At 35.7% G+C, this 22676-nt stretch overlaps 2 protein-coding genes across 2 annotated transcripts; one reads left to right on the top strand and one right to left on the bottom strand.

Annotated features, from left to right (window-relative positions):
• LOC127874347 (uncharacterized) lies at positions 1-10864 on the top strand. Its single transcript, XM_052418639.1, has 4 exons — positions 1-53; positions 2954-4157; positions 5190-5369; positions 10769-10864. The coding sequence occupies exons 2-4, from the start codon at positions 2964-2966 to the stop codon at positions 10862-10864; spliced, it is 1470 nt and encodes a 489-aa protein (XP_052274599.1). The 5' UTR covers positions 1-53; positions 2954-2963.
• A 9778-nt stretch (positions 10865-20642) lies between these two features.
• Positions 20643-22512, bottom strand: LOC127874274 (fibropellin-1-like). Its single transcript, XM_052418535.1, has 2 exons — positions 21758-22512; positions 20643-21372 (listed from the first exon to the last, which is right to left on the bottom strand). Exons 1-2 carry the CDS (start codon positions 22381-22383, stop codon positions 20643-20645), a joined length of 1356 nt encoding a protein of 451 aa, XP_052274495.1. The 5' UTR covers positions 22384-22512.
• Between the last annotated feature and the right edge of the window lie 164 nt (positions 22513-22676).

Below are 22676 nucleotides of genomic sequence, written 5' to 3'. Positions count from 1 at the left end.
CAGAACAAGACTGTCATCAATTTCAGTTCTACACTTGTAAGGCCTAATTGTAGGTATGTAAACATTTAATTTATTAACTGTAGACCACCGCGTAAAATACAGGATATTTCATTTACAAATCGAATCGCTGCTAATCAATTACATTGTTCATTTATACATTTATTTATCTATCTTATAAAAATTAGTTTCAACACAAACATTATAGCACAATAGAATGTGTTTGCCTTGAAATGCATATGCGTCAGGTATGATTATCAGGGTGAAGGATCACGTGACTTTGTTGGGTTTACAGTTAAACGTTATTGGATGTAAACACACCAGTAATTGGTTATTTTTTTCAAAGTTGGTTTTTAAAAATGTCTTAGAAATTTCCACTATTTAATACACGACAGTTTTTATGCTGCTTTTGGCAATGTGAAATACATCAGAATTACTTTATTTAATAAGCTTGTGTTCTTGGCAAAATATTCAATGTGTACGGCATTCATGAACAGGCTTATGCTTCACGCAACGTGAAATTTTAGCACCGATTTCAGAAGTATTTGAGGACGTATTCATAAATCTTAAGATATCGACACAAACTGCACGAAAAACTGTCTTTTGTGCACTAAAGATTTTTGCAAATGTATCTCAATAACTGGAGATATTTCAAACAATAAAGTTCTAAGGTGTGTTTACATTCTGGCATACCCGTGTGTGAACACTGTCAATCCTGTACCATGGTATAGTATCCATTGCAGCATGGAGTTGGCTGCATCAAGAAAACTGATTTAAAATTAGTAAAATCATTTTAAGACTTCTTCAATTTTGGTTTATATGATGCATACATGCTTTCCTTGCTCGCTTTATAGATAAAACTTCATGTCTGGGATTCGTAGATTATCATGTGCAATACTGTTTGTAGTATTTGGCACGTTTGGAGAAGGTCCTTTAAATAAAAAAAGTATAAACACTTTTACTTGAATTAACATTGTAAGTAATGGCTCATTGCCATTGTGCAACTTTACTGCATCGAAAAACAAACATGCGCAGTCTAGAATATCATATTATCATCAAGCGTTCTTGATAAAATATAATTCCGTATCTCAGCTTGTTCATCGAATTTGGTTAAGTCACATTCTCGCTTCGAGATTCGCGAACAGTGCAACTCGACGTTTCGAAGATAAACGCAACACCATATATACAGCATCTATTGGTAGAGGAAGTTTTGTGAATGAGCATGCCGCAACCTAAAACAGAAACCGGATACCACAGGTTATTTTTGTTAAAGGCAGCTTTCTCATGCATTTGAACGGACTGTTGTTGTTTTTTTTAAACCGTTCTTTATTCAGAAATAACGCATTCAGTGGATCGACAAAAACAAGCTTATGTACGTTGAATTCCTTATACCATAGGCTATAGCGTGCTCTAATGAGGTCGTTGTTTGCATAATATAAATTGGGTCTCTTAGAAGCAATGTTGTTATTTCCATAAATGGAGCCGTGGCGTCCATTATCAACCAGCTTAATTATAATGCTTGTTCAAGAGTGTACAGCTATCAACCTGCACTTGTAATTATCATCGTTATGCTCCATATGTACACTTTTTTCATATGATGTGTGTCTTACTAGCCTTAATATCGTTTAATTTATATCAGCGCTTTCAGTTAATTGCTTTGTAACAGTTACTGTTTCTCCTCTTCATGTTTTATTGTTGATTTTTTCGTAGTTATTTTGCACTATTTTTCTCGTCCTATCAAACACTTTTCAAATGTCTACATATACTTGATTGCGATCGCTGTTGAATGGTGTTTTATTAAAGACGCCCGTGATTATAATGTTACAGCACACTGTTATCTAGGTTATAGTGTGGTCGTTGTTATAAATTAAAGAAAACCACAGCAATTACAGCATTAAAGAATATCAGAAAATTAATATTCTTTTGTGTTTGTTTGTTTTCAACAAATTCAGTACTGGTGTATCTTTATAATTTAAGGTGATGACAACGTATTACTGACATAAGCAATGCCGGACGTACTGTTTCGTTCATATATAACGTTTTAAAGAATGCATAACGAAAACCAACGATTTACAGGAAAGCAATTAATGCAAAGCATTTAAGGGGCGCCATTTAACAGTTTATATTAAGATACAAATAAAGCAATATTATGCGTAATTGTAACTGAAATTATTGTTCACTCAAAGTAATGAACTCAGTTCCTATTAAGACTTTACAATATTATAAACATATAAATATTCATCATAACATGTCAATTTCTATGATATAAGTAAGAACCGTGTTTGCGTACGCATTTACGCATTATTTTTTTAATCAATTTTTTAATTTAATGGCAAGAAGAAATAAAAAATGAGCTCTTAGACTTAGGCGATCATAACAAATAATATATATCCTGTCCTCATACCATCCTTAGTAACATACCAATTCAAACCAGAGTTGGATATGTCTTCAGCAAATAATCACTAAACAATAATTTCGATTACATAAAGAAAATATGTTTTTATGACGAACTGAAAATTATTAAGGGTAACAGAACAGAAAATATGTTGTTTAAAAGTTGGCGAGTGAAAATCCGGTATGATTCAATCAGTATATAATAAACAATACTTATGTCCACTCGCAATATTGTGAATAACAGGAACTAAAAATATGTAATTGAAACCATGACCGTCTACAATGAGCTGAACTATCACAGTGCGGGACAAACAATTATATAAGTGTATCTTAATCCCCATAATGGAAACCATTATTTCATTTATGTCCTATTTAAACAATGGTCATTTTCGAGAGTAATTGGCAAAACATTTATTGAGGGCAATACCAGTTACATAATACTGTGTTTAAAGGCATATTCAAAAACTTCAAAACAAATTATATAACTAAACAAGTCCTTTGAAATATAGAAAACATTGTTATTTTGTTCAATACATGCAGCATTCGGATTATCTCTTTACAGATTGTACGCAATGTCTTGGATTCGAATTTCTCACGTACCACTCGCTTTACTTCTGGTAACAATATACCCGGAAGGCGATTGCTTCTCAGATGGCACAATAGGCAGCATTTCTAAACAGAACGACGATTTCGATAACATGACCGCGCCGCTTTGCAAGTTCAGAGCTCATGGGAAAAGCAGGAATCATTTCGACGTAGAATTTCACAAATCAAACCCAACATTCGTGAAATTCTACCTGAAAATACGAGGGACATCAGTCGTGGAATCGAGTCACACCGACGTGATATTGCCTCACCACTGGGTCTGGACATACTCAACCGACAAGTCGAGCTATCCATATTTAAGTTGGTACATAGACTACGGTTTAGTTTCATTCCACCTGCTCGATGCACGAACACTCGAACTTCATTATTTGACTCTTGATGTGATACCGGATAAACGAACGCAAAACTGTCGATTAATTATTGGAGACAACGCATCAATGATTAATGTAGCAAATGCATTATTTCATATTGTTGTAAATAACACTGACTTGCATCCATATCGAGAACATTTCTTCTGCTATCTGACAGAAATTCCAGAAGTTGACAAAAGCATAGCATATTTGTCAGGACTATACTTTAATTTTCCAACTAATGTATTTCAATACTCGTGTTGCATTTTTAAATTTTCTTACAGAAAAGGAAAATATTTGAAACCGAAATGTAATGAAAAACAGCAGATATGGAACCTCTGCACATGTGGGTCATATTTTACCGGAATCATTATACTAGCGTTTTGTCCTATTTTCCTCTTTCAATTATTAAAAACAGTAGGCAAAGACGAAATATGTCAGCCATATGACTTCGACTATCTCACCGATGCTCCTTTAACATTGTGTCAAGATATACCAGAAGAGGACAACTGGATATTTCTAGACGGAAAACCAACTCTCACACTATCCGATCTGCCTTCACGGCTTCTATCGGGCTTTAAAGAAAATCATAAGTTAACATATTCGCGTCTTAGCCGATTATTGTGTTTGCTTATTATCCCAGTTTTGCTTTTTGCGAGGATGCTAATGTACAAAGATGGTATTGGTTCAAAAAACCCAATAACAGTAGACGATCTGGTAGCAAGAAGAACCCCATTAGGATTCATCTCCCTTCTTGCGGAATATGAACACGCACGGCAAACATTTGTTCCAGTTCTAGGAGGACCTTTGGTAGTTTTGGGGTTATTCTATATTCTTGGTATTATTATCATCGTTATTCCCAGAAGTTTGAAACAAATAATAGAAAACGGAACGCCGACAAAAAGAAAATGGTCGACATTATTTTTTGGACTTGACGAGGTATTGCGCATGGCTATGCTTGACCCCGAAATAGAACCCGGATACGAAAGGGCTGCCGCTTTTTGTCGAGGGAGCTGTCTTATGCTTTTCAACGGTCTGTTTTGGCACAGAGTATTTTACATATACAAAACGCGATTTTTGCGCTTAATAATCCGTTTCAAATTCGTGTTTATTTTACTAGTTATACCAGTGAGCCTCCTGAGTATAATTGAGTTCGCTACTTGCATCGTGTACAACGCCGTCCCATTCTTAAGCGGTGGCGTTATTATCATAAAGGGGTTTATCGTTTCCATTTTAGAACAGAGGAATTATCATTCTGGTTCAATATTGTTTTCTTACAAATCTGCTCTTGTGTGTATGATTTGTATGTGTACCATACTATTAACACTGTTTTTGTATATTTTGTGTTTGATTTTCCTGGAAAGTTTCATATTCATATCGCAGATGACAATAATGTGCTTTGTAGCAGTTGTAGTGTTCCCTTCTTCAAGTTGTGGATATTTATTTTGTGTCGTAGCAATTTTTTACTATATAACTGTCCTTGTCCGAGCATTTGGGAATGCATACCTGGAATTGCTTTCAATCGCCGTTGAACAGTCTGTTATTTTGGAGTCCCATATGAAGTCTTCTGCGCATGAAAATAAATCTGTGAATGTATACGATGGCACAATGTGTGTCAACGATGTCAAAACACTGACTCTGCAAACTACTTTGGAAACACCTTCCCGCATTACAATACCTCGTCGAACACGCCAAGTAATGAGTAATCGTGGAATACCAAGGAATCTGTTTGAATATTTGATTCAGAGACACCGACCTACATACCTGCAGGTGCTAACATGTATTTTCAATATTACCCTGATTATAGCATTATGGGTTGTTACTCCGTACTTACTTGACAAGTTCAACGTATCGTCTCCGTCGGAGAAGTCTGACGTCATGCACGTGGTCTTTGTGGTGATTGTCGGTGCGTTGCCAAGGGTGTTAGAGGTCGTTTTTATCGATGAAAGTGACATTATTAAAAGACAGGTGGAAGAAAGAAAGATTGCAAAGTCCATTGAACGATATTGGAAATGTCAGACTGTAATCGCGCATGAAGGTGGTCGATAGGTGATATGATGAGATATCAGCGTTTTAATTGACGTGTTATTGATTGAGGTTGATATGAAAATGGTGTGCGCATGCCTTCTAGTTATAATTCTGTAAATTAGCTTATGTACAATTGCTTTGAAATATAAAGCCCAAAGCATAACTGTTGAATTACGACCATGCTTTAGAAGTGTAAATATTAAGTGTGATTAGATCTTTATCCATTTGTAATATCTGTACATAGCATAGAAGTGGAGTTAGGTATATGACATGCACTTAAATCGATACCTCACTAAAAAGATTTTTTCATCAATCCATTTGTACATAAGACGAGTTTGATTGCTTGTCAGATCGTTCATTGTATCATATTGTAATGTTGTAGATTAAATAGTATAACTGAAAAACCCGCATGTAACAAAATTTATTTAATGAATGCAATCTTACAATTAGCCGTGCGCATGTGCATAAAGTATTTATCAAGAGAAACATCTTCAAAAATAATTGCAATTCGTATATACTCACTTGACTTATCAGGCCGTTCATGGCTTTGTATGTTTATTGTGTTTGTTGTCTATTATACTTTTATTATTATAATACATCTAGGTATGTACATGTTCCTAGTCAAAAGAAACTTACCACATTCCAGCAATATAGTGTTAGACAAATATATTTGTGTGTGTTTATATTAATAGTATGTATACTCAAAGACCGTGTGGTTGTTTGATTAAACCATTTTGTATGAAAATGATGATGGTGGATAAAATGTACAAAAACTATTTCATTGACTATCGCCTTGCTCCCCAGTGCTATTTTAATATACTTTACACATGACTGGCCTTCTTAAGTACTACGTTGTAGAGGCGACCAAAGACGCAAAATATCGCATAAAACGCCATTGGGTCGTCGTGATTACAAATGAAGACGACTTTCAAACGCCAAGAAGGGCAAAAAGGCGACCTTATTTTGGGCATGTTCAGAGCAAATGCCGAGGTTTGGCATCCTAACGCCGTCATGGCTAGTACGCTTTTTTGCAAAGTCAATATAGAGCTTTCATTTCGGAAGATAATTTAACACGAAAGTCTCTTCAGTTTTATAGTATTTACTGAAGAAGCCATTGACATTCGCCAGAAAGTAGTAATATTACATACTAGATATAATCAGAAGATGAAAACAAGTTTTCCTACGGCTTAAGATAGACTTACACGTCGATGCATCTATGGCTAACGTGAAATATGAAGTGGTTGATTTTAATTTAAAACTCCTGATTTTATTAACAAAAGAGGTAGTTGCATTTAATTCATAGCAATTTGAAAATGGTAAATGACGTTTACAATTCAAAAAGCCTTGTTATGCAAATCCCAGCTACTTCAATAATAAATCTCTTTACAACAATGTGTTCGGTCCTTATTTATGATAAGGATATAAGGGCATTTATCCAAAAATGTACACTGACACTTAACTATTTAGTCATTATATCATTGTCATTAGATATATGCGTGAACAAGAGAATATGCATCAATACATGTGTATATTTAGGGAAAACATCATCGATATGGCTCTTTAAAATGACTGATTATTTAGAACAACAGAAAAATTGTGATTTACCAATTGACAAGGTGAGGTTTTAGATGTTTTCATTTATTTATACTTTCTTCAAAATGTATCGTCATTTGATAGAACAGTTTAAGTCAAACACGCATTATTACGTCTCAACAATCCGGTAAATCAAACAAAATAGCTTACATATTATAACTAAAGCTATTTTAAGTAAACATTGTCCATACAGTGTTATATATCTAAAAAAAAGAAAGGAGCACTGAAACGTACAAGATGTCTTGAAAATGTTTATGTAGTGATGATCGACTTAGAATTTTAAAAATTTAAGATTCCCTGTATGCATTATAGCGGGTAAGTTTTGTTTCATGCTTTTTGTATTAAAGTGTGTCAAGTAATACGTTATATCATACGTGGTATTTATGACGATATATGTACGCAAAAGAATACAACCAGTTGATAAGATATTAGCTTCGTTTGATTAGATTCTTAAGATTAAGTTATGTAAAACGGTGTTATGAAAAAGTATGAAGGTTTTCTGGAATACAACAGGCGACATGCTGGGTACGTAAGCAACGGTTTACCAATGATCGATGTCATCGCAGATTGTATGGTAGTTCCCGTCGTAAGCCGTCTAGAGCTTGACAAAACCTTTACGGATTTGGCCATCTGTTAAGCTACAACTAATGAACCCCATATGCGGCCTTGGCTTATAACAATGTCTTAATTAACCACATGAAACATACATACCTTTAGTCTATAGAAATCAACATGTGGTAATATCGACGTTTTATTTACAAAACATTTTGTTTTAACAATTTTAAAAACTATTCGCCCAAATTAATAAACATATTACAAATGTGCTTATTGCAATAAAGTATCACTATTGTTAAAACATTTTTTTTCCTAACCGAAATTATTGGGTTAAAGAAAGGTTTCATATATTATGAAATGACCATTCATAATTTCGATTTTCATACTTCCTCATGCTTGTAAAGATTTCGAATGATAGTGTTCAGAAAACAACATGTCTAATTAAAACGCCCGGTTATTTGTGTTATATGTGGGATTTAAACTAACACAGTAACGATTTTAAAGAACCAGTATATCCAGCCTACAGAATTATTGAGTCACTTGGTGAAGTTTTCTATTTATTTATTGTACAGTATTTTTAACCTATGTGAGGGAGATAGAAATCTCGAGTGTATGTGTGACGCCATTTAGAAGCCCAGCCCACGATGTACAGATTGAGTAAAGAATAAATTGTCAAGTGTAAATGATAATGTTAGTTAAAAAACTTACAATATCAAAACTTAAAAATCTATGTGCAAAAACCCTGATACAGAATATATACAAACTGCTTACATTTAACTCGGGGGGTTCCCGAGGCCATTATCTTTGAATTATTTTAAATGCCATAGGTGATTCAAAATCTCAATCGGATGAGGTATTTGGAGTTGTCTATTGGGTTTTGTAAACCGTAAAGTGACAAAGATAAGAGTATATTGCGGAAGTTTTACAATTGTTTTATATCTTCGGGTACTTTGTTCACAAATTTGGTTAAAACGCAACGATAACGAAAGGTACATCGGATCGCTATGTAAGTACAAATCGCCCCATTGGTGCAAAAAAGGTACCATGGGCCTTCTAATTTCAATGTCACATGGTACCTTTTTGCACCACTTGGGTGAAATTATCTTTATACTAAAAAAATATTCATTTAAAAAAATGTATGTTCAATTAAATGTTTTATGCTCGCTGAGAAAACATTCATTTTCCAAAATACGTCATAATTATAAATCGTATCCTTATCATTCCGTTCGGACCTCATTCATAACGGCTTAGTGTTATGTTATGGCTAGTATGATACGATATTTTAGTTGGGACTGTTTTGTTCGACACTCAAATCGGAAATGTTAGTTTCTTCTTATATGAAAACGATGTTAAAACTTTAAAGGCATACACAGAAGTAAAATACAAATCAAATATATAAAGTACTTTAAAAATGGAACACATTATTATTTGTTCAATACTGCAGGATTGGGGTTATCTCTTTACAGATTGTACATGATGTATTGGATTCCTCACGTACCACTCGCTTTACTACTGGTAAAAGTGTACCAAAAAGGCGAGTGCATCTCAGATGGAACAATAGTCAGCGATGCAAAAGAGATCGAGAATGGTGATAACACTTCCGCGCCGCTTTGCAAGTTCAGTACATGGGACAGAAGCAAGAGTTATTGCGACGTGCAGTTTCACGAATCAGATCCAGTATTTGTGAAATTCAAGATGGAGATAAGAGGGGTGTCAATTGTGGAATCGAGTCACACCGACGTGATATTGCCTCATCACTGGGTCGGGACATACTCAACCGAGAATTCGAATTATCTATATCTAAGTTGGTACATAGACTACGGTGTCGTTTCATTCTCCCTACTTGATGCACGAACACTCGAACTCGACTATTTGGCTCTGGATGTGATACCGGATAACCAAACGGAAAACTGTCGATTAATCATTGGAGACAACACATCCATGATTAATGTAGCAAAAGCATTATCTGAGATTGTTGTAACAAATAATACCGAGCATCGATATCAAAACATGTTTCTGCTATCTGACAAAACTTCCAAAAGTTGACAATTTTGCGGGACTGTACTTTAATTTTCCAACTAATGTCTTTCAATACTCGTGTTGCATGTTTAATTATTTCTAATCCGAAGGAAGGTATTTAGATCCGGAATGAAATGAAAAACAGCAGAAATGGACTTTATGTACAACAGGGCCGTTTTATGCCGGAATCATTATACTAGCGTTGTGTCCTATATTCTTCTTTCAACTCTTAACTACAGTAGGCAAACACGAATTATGTCAGCCATATGAATTCGACTGTCTTATCGATACTCCTTTAACGTTATGTTAAGATATACAAGAAGAGGACAAGTGGATATTTCTAGACGGGAAACCTCCTCTCAGATTATCCCATCTGCCTTCAAGGCTGCTACCGGACTTGAAAGAAAATCGTACGTTAACATATTCGCGGCTGAGCCGACTGTTGTGTGTACTTATTGCTCCTATGTTGCTATTTGTAAGGGTGCTACTGTTCAAAGACGGTATTGGTTCAAAGGACACAGTACCAGTGGACGATCTGGTTGCAAGACGTACCCCATTAAAATTCCTGTCGCTTCTTGCGAAATATGAACACACACGGCAAACATTTGTTCCAGTTCTAAATCACTGAATGTTCCATACGATGACACAACGTGTGGAAACGACGTGCAAAACACTTTAGAAACACCTCCAGGAATAACAATCCATCGAACACGCCAAAGTAAGAACCTGCGTGGAATACCAAGGAGTTTTAATATTTGATTCAGAGACAACGACCTACATATTTGCAGGTGCTCAAATTACTATTCAACATTACCCTAATTATATCATTATGGGTTGTTAATCTGTACATAATGGACAAGTTCAACACTTTTGCACTAAGCAAGGGCTAAAGGCCTGTTTATTTAACCTCCAGTACTGCCGCGCTGAAAATGTACATTTTAAACATACGATCTGCGCTCACATTTAACAGTGTTACATTTGCCTCTGAACTAATTGATTTAATAGTTTTCTACAGCATACGTAGTTCAACGCTAGGATAGAGTTGCTTCTCTTGCCTTTAGTGAAAAGTTTTAAATAGTTTAGTGAATATAGAGCTACTCATCTGCTGACATTTTCGAGCCGTTTTTTCATGAATTAATATGTGTTACAATGAGTAGATCTATGATTTCAACCATTCCTAGTGGGATCAATACTTCATAACATCTTTATTAATCTCGATATTTCAGAATCACTCCATGAAGAAAAACCACCCGTTCCTGCCAATCCACGTGGTGAAGGAGGGTCGTAACTACGCCACGCTCGACATCGCTCTGTCAGCTTAGACCAATGACGTCATAACACCTACTACGTCAAAACTAGAGTTACCGTTTAGTGATGCAAATGATGACATTATTGGTTACGCATGTCGGTCGTGTTCTTCACTTCCAGGAAGCATTGGTGTTCAATATACATTCTTTCTTCTTCTTATATTATTTTTTAATAATTTAAGGTGATATATATTTTTTCGACGTTTTGACGTTCACAATCAATCTTATGGTGTGTTCGAAGTAAACTCGCTGTGTCTAAAACATGTACCAATCTTAGAACCGAAATCTACACATGTTATAATAAGAGCTGACTAAAGAATGCTTTTTCTGAGAAACTTAGAGAGCCATGACCAACCATTCTGCTATCGATCTACAATATCGTCGGTTAACACGGATAATAGTATCCTATTATGTTTTAAGCAACATAAAAATGTTCACAGAATTCAGTTAATTCATGGACCGAGTGTGTTAAGCTACTAAAGTTGCCTCTTACTCTTAGTTATTGCATTTTACGCTTTTTCTTGTTTTCTGTGTTCTTTTATTTATATAATCCAGTATATGTGTGTTGTAAACAAGAGGAATCTAAAGTAGACTAGTTATTATTTCACCAACTCCTGCATTGTACGATTGTATTAGGCTCGACTATCAGGTCAATAAAATAGGCAGACATGAAATTATTTATTAAAGATTGCCATGGCGTAATGGATATGGTGTCCGCCTAGCAACCGGGAGGTCGCGGGCTCGATCCCCACGGTTAGAGCGTTCTTTAGATCTCCCCAATAGACACCAAGTACTGGTTCGAGTCCCAGGAAACGACGCATGATATGGTTTGTCAATAAAGATATAACGACTTAAATTGTCACGCGCAAGAACCAGATCTCTAGATTCAAGGTCAATGTCACAATCCGTTTTCTTTTTTCAGGTTTAGTTATCTTAAGAGCATGGATGCATTTGTATGGAACAGGCACGACCGTAATTATTATATATAAAATGGTACATGGCATGTTCCTGTTTTATAATCTTTTGCTAGAAAAGGTATAGTCGATTATTGTCTAACCATGTTACATTCTTTAATTTGATTCTCAACAGTATACATAAACGAACGCAAAGCGCTATGGCCTCTTTGAACATAACTATAAAGGAGGCGAAATAAGAGTGTTTCGCAAACTATTATTTACCATGTATACCGACGCGATTGATTCAACAATACATAACCAGCCAAATTGTAATAATAGTTACAAAATAAATGGACAATATTAATAAAATAAAAAAAAAAATCAATTAATCAATACAAAAATATATAAAACTATAATTTGGTTATGGCATCTCTTGCTTGATTCTATTTCGAAATACATTCTCAGTAACACAAAATATAAAAGAAAAAATGTTGTTTTTGTAAAAATAAAAATGTTTTGGCACAGTCCAGGTCATGTCATAACATGTTTAACAACTAAAAATAGTTGTGCTTTCACTCACCAACCACCAAGTTTCGATTTCGGAGAAACAATAGTATAAGCAACAATCCTGTTGGGATTGAGTCATGACACAATATAATATTAAAGCTACAGGGCGTTGAGAAAATTCCGCATTAATCGAATAATAATATATCAAATGTTTTGCGTAATCAACAATGCAGAATACAGAAAAAACGGACAGTAAATGATGTCACTTTGCTCATTTTTATGTCATAAATGGATGTTTATGTGTAGTTTCCAGCAAATTTATTAAATTAATAAAATAGAAGAAATTTTCATTGATTTGTAAACGCGCTTCTCTATTAAGCGACCCGGAATCGATCTCCGTTCCGGGAAGCATGTGCGTTAAGTAGGTTTTCACAATATCGTACAGAAGGGATTTTCTCTTGGTACTCCGCCCCCCCCCCCCCCCCCTCCCTAACCCACAACACAAGATACTTGAATCGAAAATCCTTCAACTTACCATTAAATAGCTGTAATTTGTAGATGTAATGGAAACAAGAGCTGTGTTTGTGAAACACAATGCACCCTACTGCGCTTTGAAGCCGCACGGCACATATCTTTCAAAAAAAGACCTTTGACTTTGAAGGATGACCTTGACATTGACTTTTCACCACTCAAAATGTGCACCTCCATGTGATACACGCATGCCAAATATCAAGTTGCTATCTTCAATAGTTCAAAAGTTATGACCAACCTTAAAGATTCGGGACAGACACACACATACAAGGACAGACAGACAGGCCAAAACAATATACCCCCGATCATTCGATCCGAGGGCATACACAACTTGTACCAACTCTTGTGAGTCTTGTAAGTGATTAGATAGGAGTGATGGGACTTAATCCAGACCCTTATAGAATTCAGCTTCATGAATTGGAGGACCTCATAATACTTCGAAATACTCACACCCTGGCGACACTTTTAAATTTTCTAAAAAGCTTGCGTTCATTAACATGGGGTTTTGTAACTTTGATAATAGGCATCTATTTTATCTAGATTCGTTAACATGCAAGTAAACCGTAATCTGACTCGAGTGGTTGAATATATGCATGCGTTGGATCAAGACATTACACTCAAAACATAATTCGTCAACCGAGTTGATAAAAATCAATAATGGCAACACATGAACAAACATGTTTTTATGTTTTCCTTTTCTATCTAAGTGATCATTGTATTTATATTGTATGCACATTAAAATAACGATTTCCTTTTTTATGTTATACATTATACACTATTTATAGACAACGCCAATTTGTCAACTGTTAAAATGTTTCTTTAATATGTGATTTACATGGACTTTCGACATGTTTGTTCCGGTTATAAAGCAGGAAGTCTTCTTTAACTGCGCAGTTAGGCTCAGACGGATCGCGTTCTTCATGGACCAAGTTTTAGTGGGAACATAAACACTGGAAAAAATGATCGGATTTTTGGTAAACGTTTTTTATGTGATTTAAATTTACATATTATTTAATGTAAACTCTCATATTTATTAAGTTTTTTTTAATATTCAGTTATTCATGAATACTCATAAAAACACGATTTGCTGTTTCTTATTATGATTAACTGTTATTATTTCATTTTTTAAAAAACATATTCTCTATGCTAAAAACAAGCTCGTAGTGGATGTACTATTCCCACATGAGATTCTCTGATTTTGAATAAAGAAAGAACACAATAAAACTGATGTATCTATTTATTTACGTAAAAATGTCCAATCACCTTGTAACAAATATAGTGCAACTTTCAATGGCACAGAAAAGTAATTAAATCATGTAATAAACGCAATAATTTTCTAATTATCTTTAGTAACAGGTAAATAAACATCCCATTTTCGTTGTATGCGTTTCATTAAAAAACTCTCTTACGCGTGGTTTTATTCCAACGCATAAGATCTCAAAAATTGATTCATAATCAACGTAATAAACAAATGTTTGATTTCGCGTTTTTCATTTGTAAAACGATTACAATAATGATATTAAAGAATTAAAATGCACCCCCCCCCCCCCCAAAAAAAAAAACAACAAACAAACAAACAAAACAAACAACGTCAAATGATGTGAATTAACTGAATTCTGTGAAACTCAACCGATTGTTAAAACAAACAGAAAACAAGGAAATTAACCATACAAAATGTCCGCTGTGTTTGTAGGCCGTGCTGATTGTTGCACGTCTGCTGTTCGCCGCTAGTGAGGTCCAGGACACAAATAAGATGTATACTTCCGGTTCTGATGCTATGTGGAACTACTCATCCGTCGAAGGTACTGTTCCGCATATAAGTTATGGTAACCTTACCGTATCTCAATACATTATGATACACGAAGCCATTAAAAATTGAGGCACATGCTTGATAAGCCGTTATTATATGTATATCATTTTGTATGTGTTGTATAACTGATAAATAACTGGTGGGTGAGAGCTAACTGTATTATAATAATACTGGCAAAATAAACCGCAAGCTATATGTATTATTAAGCGTTTCTTGCATACATTTATCTTTACGAGTAATTTAGTTGCATATGCCTAGTACTCGCAAAAAAGATAACACATAGCGGTTAAAGACTGATATACACCAATTCATACGACCTTTAACATACTTCTATTGCTGATAACTATAATAAGAGTGTACGCATATTCATACGCATGCCATATGTGCTGTGGATCGCAGTTCATGAAACAATTTGTACACTCCAACTATCTGCTTCTTAAAAGTCGTTCATATATACATGTGTACACATTGTTCAGATCGCTCGATAATTAAAATCGATAATCTTAGGAATCCAACCAGTAAATAAGCTATTTCAAGCATCAACACTCTTTACAGAAATGTGCAAGGTGCCTATTCCAATTTCTTATAAAAACTGCTCGAGGGCTGGTGTTTGGAAGAACGAGCTCCAATCAGTCATGCGAATCACGTGCATTAACGGGCAAATAAGGGACTTCTACTGTAGCGCCGTTGGACAGGCGAAGTCCTACTATCCGTTGTGAGGAAGGTACCTGGTTGCCAGGGGTAACTCGGTGATCATGGGATGGATCGTCGCATGGCAGAACCCCAGTGGAAATAGTCAGTCGTCGACGTCATGGTCCGCCATATCGTACAAGGTAGACGTCATCGAGAGTCAGTGGCTGCTGACGTCATATTCGACGGAGCTTTGGAGAACAGTCATAAGCAATCGCGATCGGTTCATGAAAGTAAGATGTTAGTCTTCTCATCTGCGAAAACAATGTATCTTCTTGAGTGGACGTTCTATAAACACTGCAAATATTTAAAAGGACTTGACGGATATTCTCTTAGTAATAAGCACTATTATGACTCACGTTGATTTTAAAAGTTCTACGAAACTCTAGTGCAATACTATAATTGCATGAATAATGTATGTTAATTTCGTATGTATCTTTATTTGCAATAAATCTTAAATGCTGGTTTGTTTTCATAAATTATTTATGCGGGTGCCCAATAATACCGCACTTGCTGTGTGTCTAATCTATATATGGTGTTTTTCTTTCAGAAATTTCAAATCGTTTAAGCTGTTTACTGTATACATGTACAGATCTCATTGAAAAGAAGCACAGTGCACATACGTTCTCATCTGGGCTTAAAACAGTCTTTTTTCTGTTTGTTCAATATTTTCACATTGGGTTTTGACATGATGATGCAACCATAAATATAAAATGCACCTACTTGAAACTTCATATGCCGAATAATTTAACTGAAGAGTAGTACAGTCAACAAGGAAAACGCTACTCGTTTGATATATTCGAGTAATATGTTTGACGGCGCATACGTAAACATTTTTAAGTGTTAATGCTTTGTTTTTAAACTTGATAGCATTTGCGCTATTAACGTACTGTGGTTTTGATAGATCTCATTCAAGGAATAAGCAATGTACACGAACCTTTACTTTTCACTTCATAATATTGCAGGTCTTGTTTAGACTTCGTGTTTGCCTGGAACAACACCCTTACGAAGGCGGCTTCATTTATACAAGTGATTTGCAGTTCAGAAACACAATAACTGCAATTCCTGTTCACAGTGTTATTATATCTTTTAAAAATGTACTGTCGTCGTCTAGATTGCTCTCTTACTGCGAACACAAATTTCAAGCGAGACATCATACAATTGGTCATTATATAGCAAACATCAAACAAGCTAGCTCGATGGTGACGCTCGGTCGGGGAGATTGTGTTGGAATATGAACTATATTACACCACATTTTACGCCCTACTTTTGATTATAGTGCCCGAGCGAAATGCTTCAATACACTTGGATTGAAGTCACAGATCAAGCTTTCCATAATGTCACGTCCTGGTGACCAAAAAAACTACAATATCCAAAAGCATGTGCAGTGTAATACATTAAAATGATACATAATATGTAAGCAGATTTGTATGCAATCATCAGATTCATAAATATGAGAAGTATTCGGAAGAAGATCCATAATGAAATACTGATTGAGTTATATTGGTTTATTTCTTATTGACATTTGGAAGTTCATTCTGAGACATTTCTTCGTGTCGTACTCAGCTTAGCATATAACATATTCAGCTTAAGTGACTAAAGCTTCACTTCCTGAACTAAATATCTTAAAAGTTATCATCACATTAGGCAGTAATTCAAGGCTAGAAACGAACAATCGTTCAGAATTGAACGTTTGCTAATATCGTGTTGTGTGAACACTTGATATTACTTGAAGATATACGCCAGTTGTGTGAGATACATCAATCATACTTGAATATCAAGTAAAGTTTACAACCACAACAGAAAAAACAGACACAAAGAATGAATGGATTATTCAACGTATTTTAATCGCTTAAAACAGTAATTGTAGGAGATCAGATTCTCAATATTTTACATAACGTAGACAAGTTTGTTGTATAGCTTTCGAATTTGTCGAATAGATTAAATCGTTTCTGTTATTGAAAACAAAGACAACTCCACTCCAAACTTATCATCTACTTCAAATATGTTTATCAAGGTCAATCATTAAAAAACTATTTAAATATGTATTCATTATCTAACGCTAAATAGAGGATATAAAGGTAAAAAATGAAGGTGTTACATTAGTAAATAGATACAAGTAGGTGTATTTCTATTAAAAAGCATTTTACAATATTTTGTTGAAACTTTACAACACTTGCACATCAAGATATATGTATGACATTTATGGAAGGGTTGTCCTGACGCCCGAACAACGTGTAAAATCCATTGGATATGATATCATAATATTATAAGAGGATGCAGTTATAGTAATTGTCTTATATTATATATATGTTGTTACCCTATAACTTTATGTTCATTTTTAAGCATCCTATATTGATTATGAAATCATCAAAATACGTTAACTAATATACATAATGTCTCAATTGAGCGCTGTTTTATTTTTTTAATACACATTGTGTTTCTCTCCGCCTCCTCCGCAGATGTTTTGATGACAATAGTAATTGTATGTGGTGAATATTCAAATCAGATTGTCACGCCCAAAAGCATCAGGCACCACGTGTGGATCATACATGCGGTCACACATAAACGTCACAATGTATTATATAAATTATATATTTAAAATCATTTCCGATCCCTCATGACATATCAATTTAAAAATAAACTTGCATCGACGTGTGCTGTTCGGTTAAAACAACAAATAAACAGTAATAAAACGTCAATTATGTATGTGGCATTGACGAAGACTTTTGATAAATAATTTCGTAACACAGTCCTTCAGACCTTTGTTCCGTCAGAGAACGAATCATACACAAGGTTTTCAACAAACTTTATTGTATTCCGGTTGGACTCCGTGGTTGTATTCACGTTAGCAACCATTTGGATGGTATCATCAAGAACTTGCGTCTGGTCGTTGCGATTAAGTTGACGAGATCTATAGAGTTATTGAATAAGTCATTACTTAAAGTAAATGAGCTAAATAATATCATATACATGAACGTGTTATCGATAATATTGAATAACCAGTAAAAACATAATTACATGTAGTCGATACAAAAATAAAACGAAATCAGAGTAAGAGAAAAATGTTCATATAAACGTTTTATATAGCACAGTAAACCCATACAAATTCTGGTTATTTAAGAATGTATAATGTTTAAACCGACCTTCTTACTAAAGTCTCACCTGTAACATCTGTAGCGGACAACGACAATAACGATAAGTAAGACAACTCCGACGACTGCACCAATAATCGGAACATAACCTATACAAACAACGCGCTCTTTATAATAAAATGGAATAAGCTGATGAAAAATTGTACAAAATACAATAACAATGTTTGGATTCGGTAAAATGTACGTTATTACTTAAACTTGAAATAATGGATCATATCTTAAACTCGACATTTTTGTTCATGGTTTAAGACACGGCAGAAATTAAAAATACTTTTCCATCAGAACTTAAGAATAAGAAACAACAACAATATACCATTGGAATCTTTCTTCTTTTCGGTTTGAGAATTACTTTTACTTTGCTGTAAGTCCAGGGTCGTACTTTTGGGAGATAATGTGTTTGAAGAAAGATATTAAGTCGTTGGTGCTCGTTGAGCATCATGTGTGACAGGCACTGCTTTACTAGACGAGCCGGAGGGGGATATTGTTGAAGAAGACGAATATTGATTTGACGACTTCGCAACGTTTGTTGTCAAAATGTCTGCAGGAAAAGCTTTTGATGTCAACGATGTAATATCGGTCGTGTTAGGATGTAAAATCGTTGTAGCTTCCATTGGGGATTCCGAGGATTGTGAGAGGGGTTGCTTTGTTGCGTTCGTTAAAAGTGTGCTTAACAAAGGTGTTAGAGTGAACCGCGAGTGTGCTTGTGTTGTTGTAGACTGTGTAGCAATCGAAGATGAGTTTGAGAATGATGACTGCGTTTCTTGTTGAACTGATGTTTCAGGTTTGTTTTCGGTCGTCGAATCCGTCGATGGGGTTGTAAGAGATGATTTCAATGACTTTGTAGTTGGTGTTATATAATTTATCGGTGTAGTTGTAGTTGATAATGATTTGGTTCGAGATGAATCTAGCGTGGCATGAAATGCTTCGGATGTCGTATCGTTTTGCATAGAAGTCGCCCTGGTTGTAGACGAAGTTGTTGTCCGCATTTCTGTTAATGGTAAGCGCGTTGTAGTTGTCGAAAGAAGTGGCAAGCACTTATAACTTCCATTTGTATCTTCACAAAACGTATCATTGTTGCAAGTGCCTTTTTGCAGACATTCATTAACATCATTCTCACAACCGATTCCCGTCCAACTTTTGTGGCATTGACACTTAGCGCCTGAAATCGTCTCTATACATGTTCCATCATTATAACATGTGACGTAACTACATTGATCAACATACGTGATGCATCTGCTTCCAGTGAAGGATTGTGTACATACACAAGAAAAAGAACCAGGTAAGTTTATACATGTTGCACCGTTTTCACAAATATTGTTATGTTCACATTCATCTACATCGACATCACATGTATTACCAGTCCAAGCGGAAGGACAATGACAACGAAACCCACCGCCCGAAAACTCGCACGTTCCACCGTTCGTACACTACTTGCATTCTATATTAATATCAACATCACACAAGTTGCCTGTCCAACCCGAAGTATATGAACAACTAAAACTACCGTTATAGTTCTGGCATGTTCCATTATTTGAACAAAGAGATGACAAGCATTCGTCTATATCTGTTTCACACACTTTCCCTGTCCACCATTTATGACAGAGACATTTAAAATCAAGATGTGACTCTTCACAGGTTCCATCATTATAACAAGTAACGGTGTTGCATTGATCAATATAGTTTGAACATGTCTTGCCAGCGAAGTACTTGCTACATTCACATGAAAATGAACCAGGTGTGTTATGGCAGGTACCATTGTTTTCACAAACACCGGACTGTTCACACTCATTTACATCTAATTGACACCTATCTCCTATCCATGACAGTGGACAGTTACACAGAAATCCGCATCACAATCGTTGCAAGTTCCGCCATTAGTGCATTGCGATTGTTGGCATTCATCAATTTTACATCGCAACGTTCACCTGTCCATCCAGATGGACAAGAGCAATTAAAACCTCCGTCATAGTTCTTACAAATAGCATTATGCAAACATGGTGATGTCAGACACTCGTTCATATCGTTTTCACATAATCTACCAGCAAATCCCGTTTCAACAAAACACTGACAGTAGAAACTTCCGTTGGTATTGAAGCAAACACCACCATTTTTGCAAGGTTCAGTTAAACATTCATTAACATCATTTTCACAACTGTTACCTATCCATCCTTTCGAACAATTACATTTATAGCTTCCAAATGTGTTCATACATGTACCGTTATTATCACAGATATGAAAGTCAGTTTCGCATTCATCGACGTCACTATCGCAAACGCGTCCCTTATATCCTTGAGGACATGAACAGTTGAAGAAACCATCTGCGTTCCAACAAATGCTCCATTTAGACAGGGCATGCTTGTACATTCGTCAACACCATGTGAACAATTTGATCCCTTCCAACCGGAGACACATGTGCAGTTATAGCCACCATCATAATTTTGGCATATTCCATTGATACACACGTCATTTCTTTCACACTCGTCGACGTCAATGCTGCAGTTAACTCCGGTCCAGTTGTTCAAGCAAATGCAGTCGTATCCGCCCTGTGTGTTATTACATACCCCATGATGCTGGCATGGATTAGGGGCACATTCGTTAATATCCTCGGAGCAGTTCTGCCTTTTCCATCCGTTTAAACAATCACATATATAACTTCCATTTGTGTTAGTGCATGTTGAGTTATTGATGCACACTTTTTGGTTACATTCATCAATATCAGATTCACAGTCTGCACCTGTCCAGCTACTAAGACAACTACATTGGTAGCCCCCTGGTGAATTGCTGCATACACCATTTCCATTACATGGCGATGAAAATATACATTCATCAATATCTACATCACACTTAAATCCTGTCCAGCCACTGTAACACGTGCACGAAAAGTCCCTGGGAATATTTGAACATGCACCATTGTTGTTGCAAGGCGTCGAAACATTTCATTTATTTATATCAGTTTCGCAACCAATACCCGTCCAGCCATTATCACACTCGCACGAATATCTGCCAGGCATGTTCGAGCATGTGCCATGGTCACTACAAGTTGTAATTTCTGTACATTCATCAACATCCGTATTGCATACCATTCCAGTCCAACCAATGTTACACCTACAAGTGAAGTTTCCGGGCAAATTTGAACACACACCCTGTCCATTGCAGCGTGAAGATAGATTACATTCATTTACATCCGTGTTACACTCTAAGCCCTTCCATCCTGGTTCACAATCACATGTATAACTTCCATTTGTATTTATGCAGCTTCCATGTGCACAAACTGTTGAATTTGAATCACATTAATCAATATCTTTTTGACAATGTTCACACGACCACCCCCGAAGGACACAAGCAACTATAATCACCATCAATGTTTATGCATGTCCCACCATTTTTACAAAGATCTTTCATTTCGCATTCGTTCACATCTATTTCACATGTAATCCCACTCCAACCTCGACGATACAGGCATTTGTAACTGCCTGGAGAGTTACTGCAATTACCATGGAGACACACATCATGTTGACTACATTCGTCCATATCCTCATCACAAATTGTTCCTACCCAACCGGTATTGCATGAACAATTAAAAGCTCCTTGTACATTCGCACATTTGCCATGTACGCTGCATGCTGAAATATTCAGGCATTCATCAACGTCTTCTGAGCAGTTGAAACCTTTCCACGCACTATTACACAAACATATGTAGCTTCCGTTAATATTAATACATTCCCCATGCACGCAATGATTTGAGCCATTTTCGCATTCGTTAATGTCCGCAGTGCAGTTTGGACCTTTCCATCCTGAATCACATGAGCAATTATAACCTCCGTTTAAGTTCGAACATTTGCCATGTTTGCATGGATTTGAATCCGTTTGGCATTCATCAATGTCTTCACTGCAGTTCTTCCCTTTCCAGCCATATTGACATACGCAGCTATAGTCTCCGATCATGTCTTTGCATATACCGTGAATGCAAGGGTTTCTTTCGCAATTCGTAAACACAACATTGCAATTTTGACCATGCCAACCGTAATTACATTCACAAACATAACTTCCATCGGTATTTATACATTTTCCATTTCCGCATATATTGGAATACAGGAAACACTCATCGATATCGAACTTACAGCGATCATGCGGATCCCAACCAGGAAGGCAAGCGCACTGAATTATTTGATTCTCTGTGTAGCATCTACCTCTATTATAACACGGTGTGTGTGCTATGACGCACATGTCTATTTCGT

The sequence above is a fragment of the Dreissena polymorpha genome, chromosome 1, assembly GCF_020536995.1.
Source record: "Dreissena polymorpha isolate Duluth1 chromosome 1, UMN_Dpol_1.0, whole genome shotgun sequence".
NCBI lineage: Eukaryota > Metazoa > Mollusca > Bivalvia > Myida > Dreissenidae > Dreissena > Dreissena polymorpha.
This window is presented reverse-complemented; position numbering and strand designations above follow the sequence as displayed.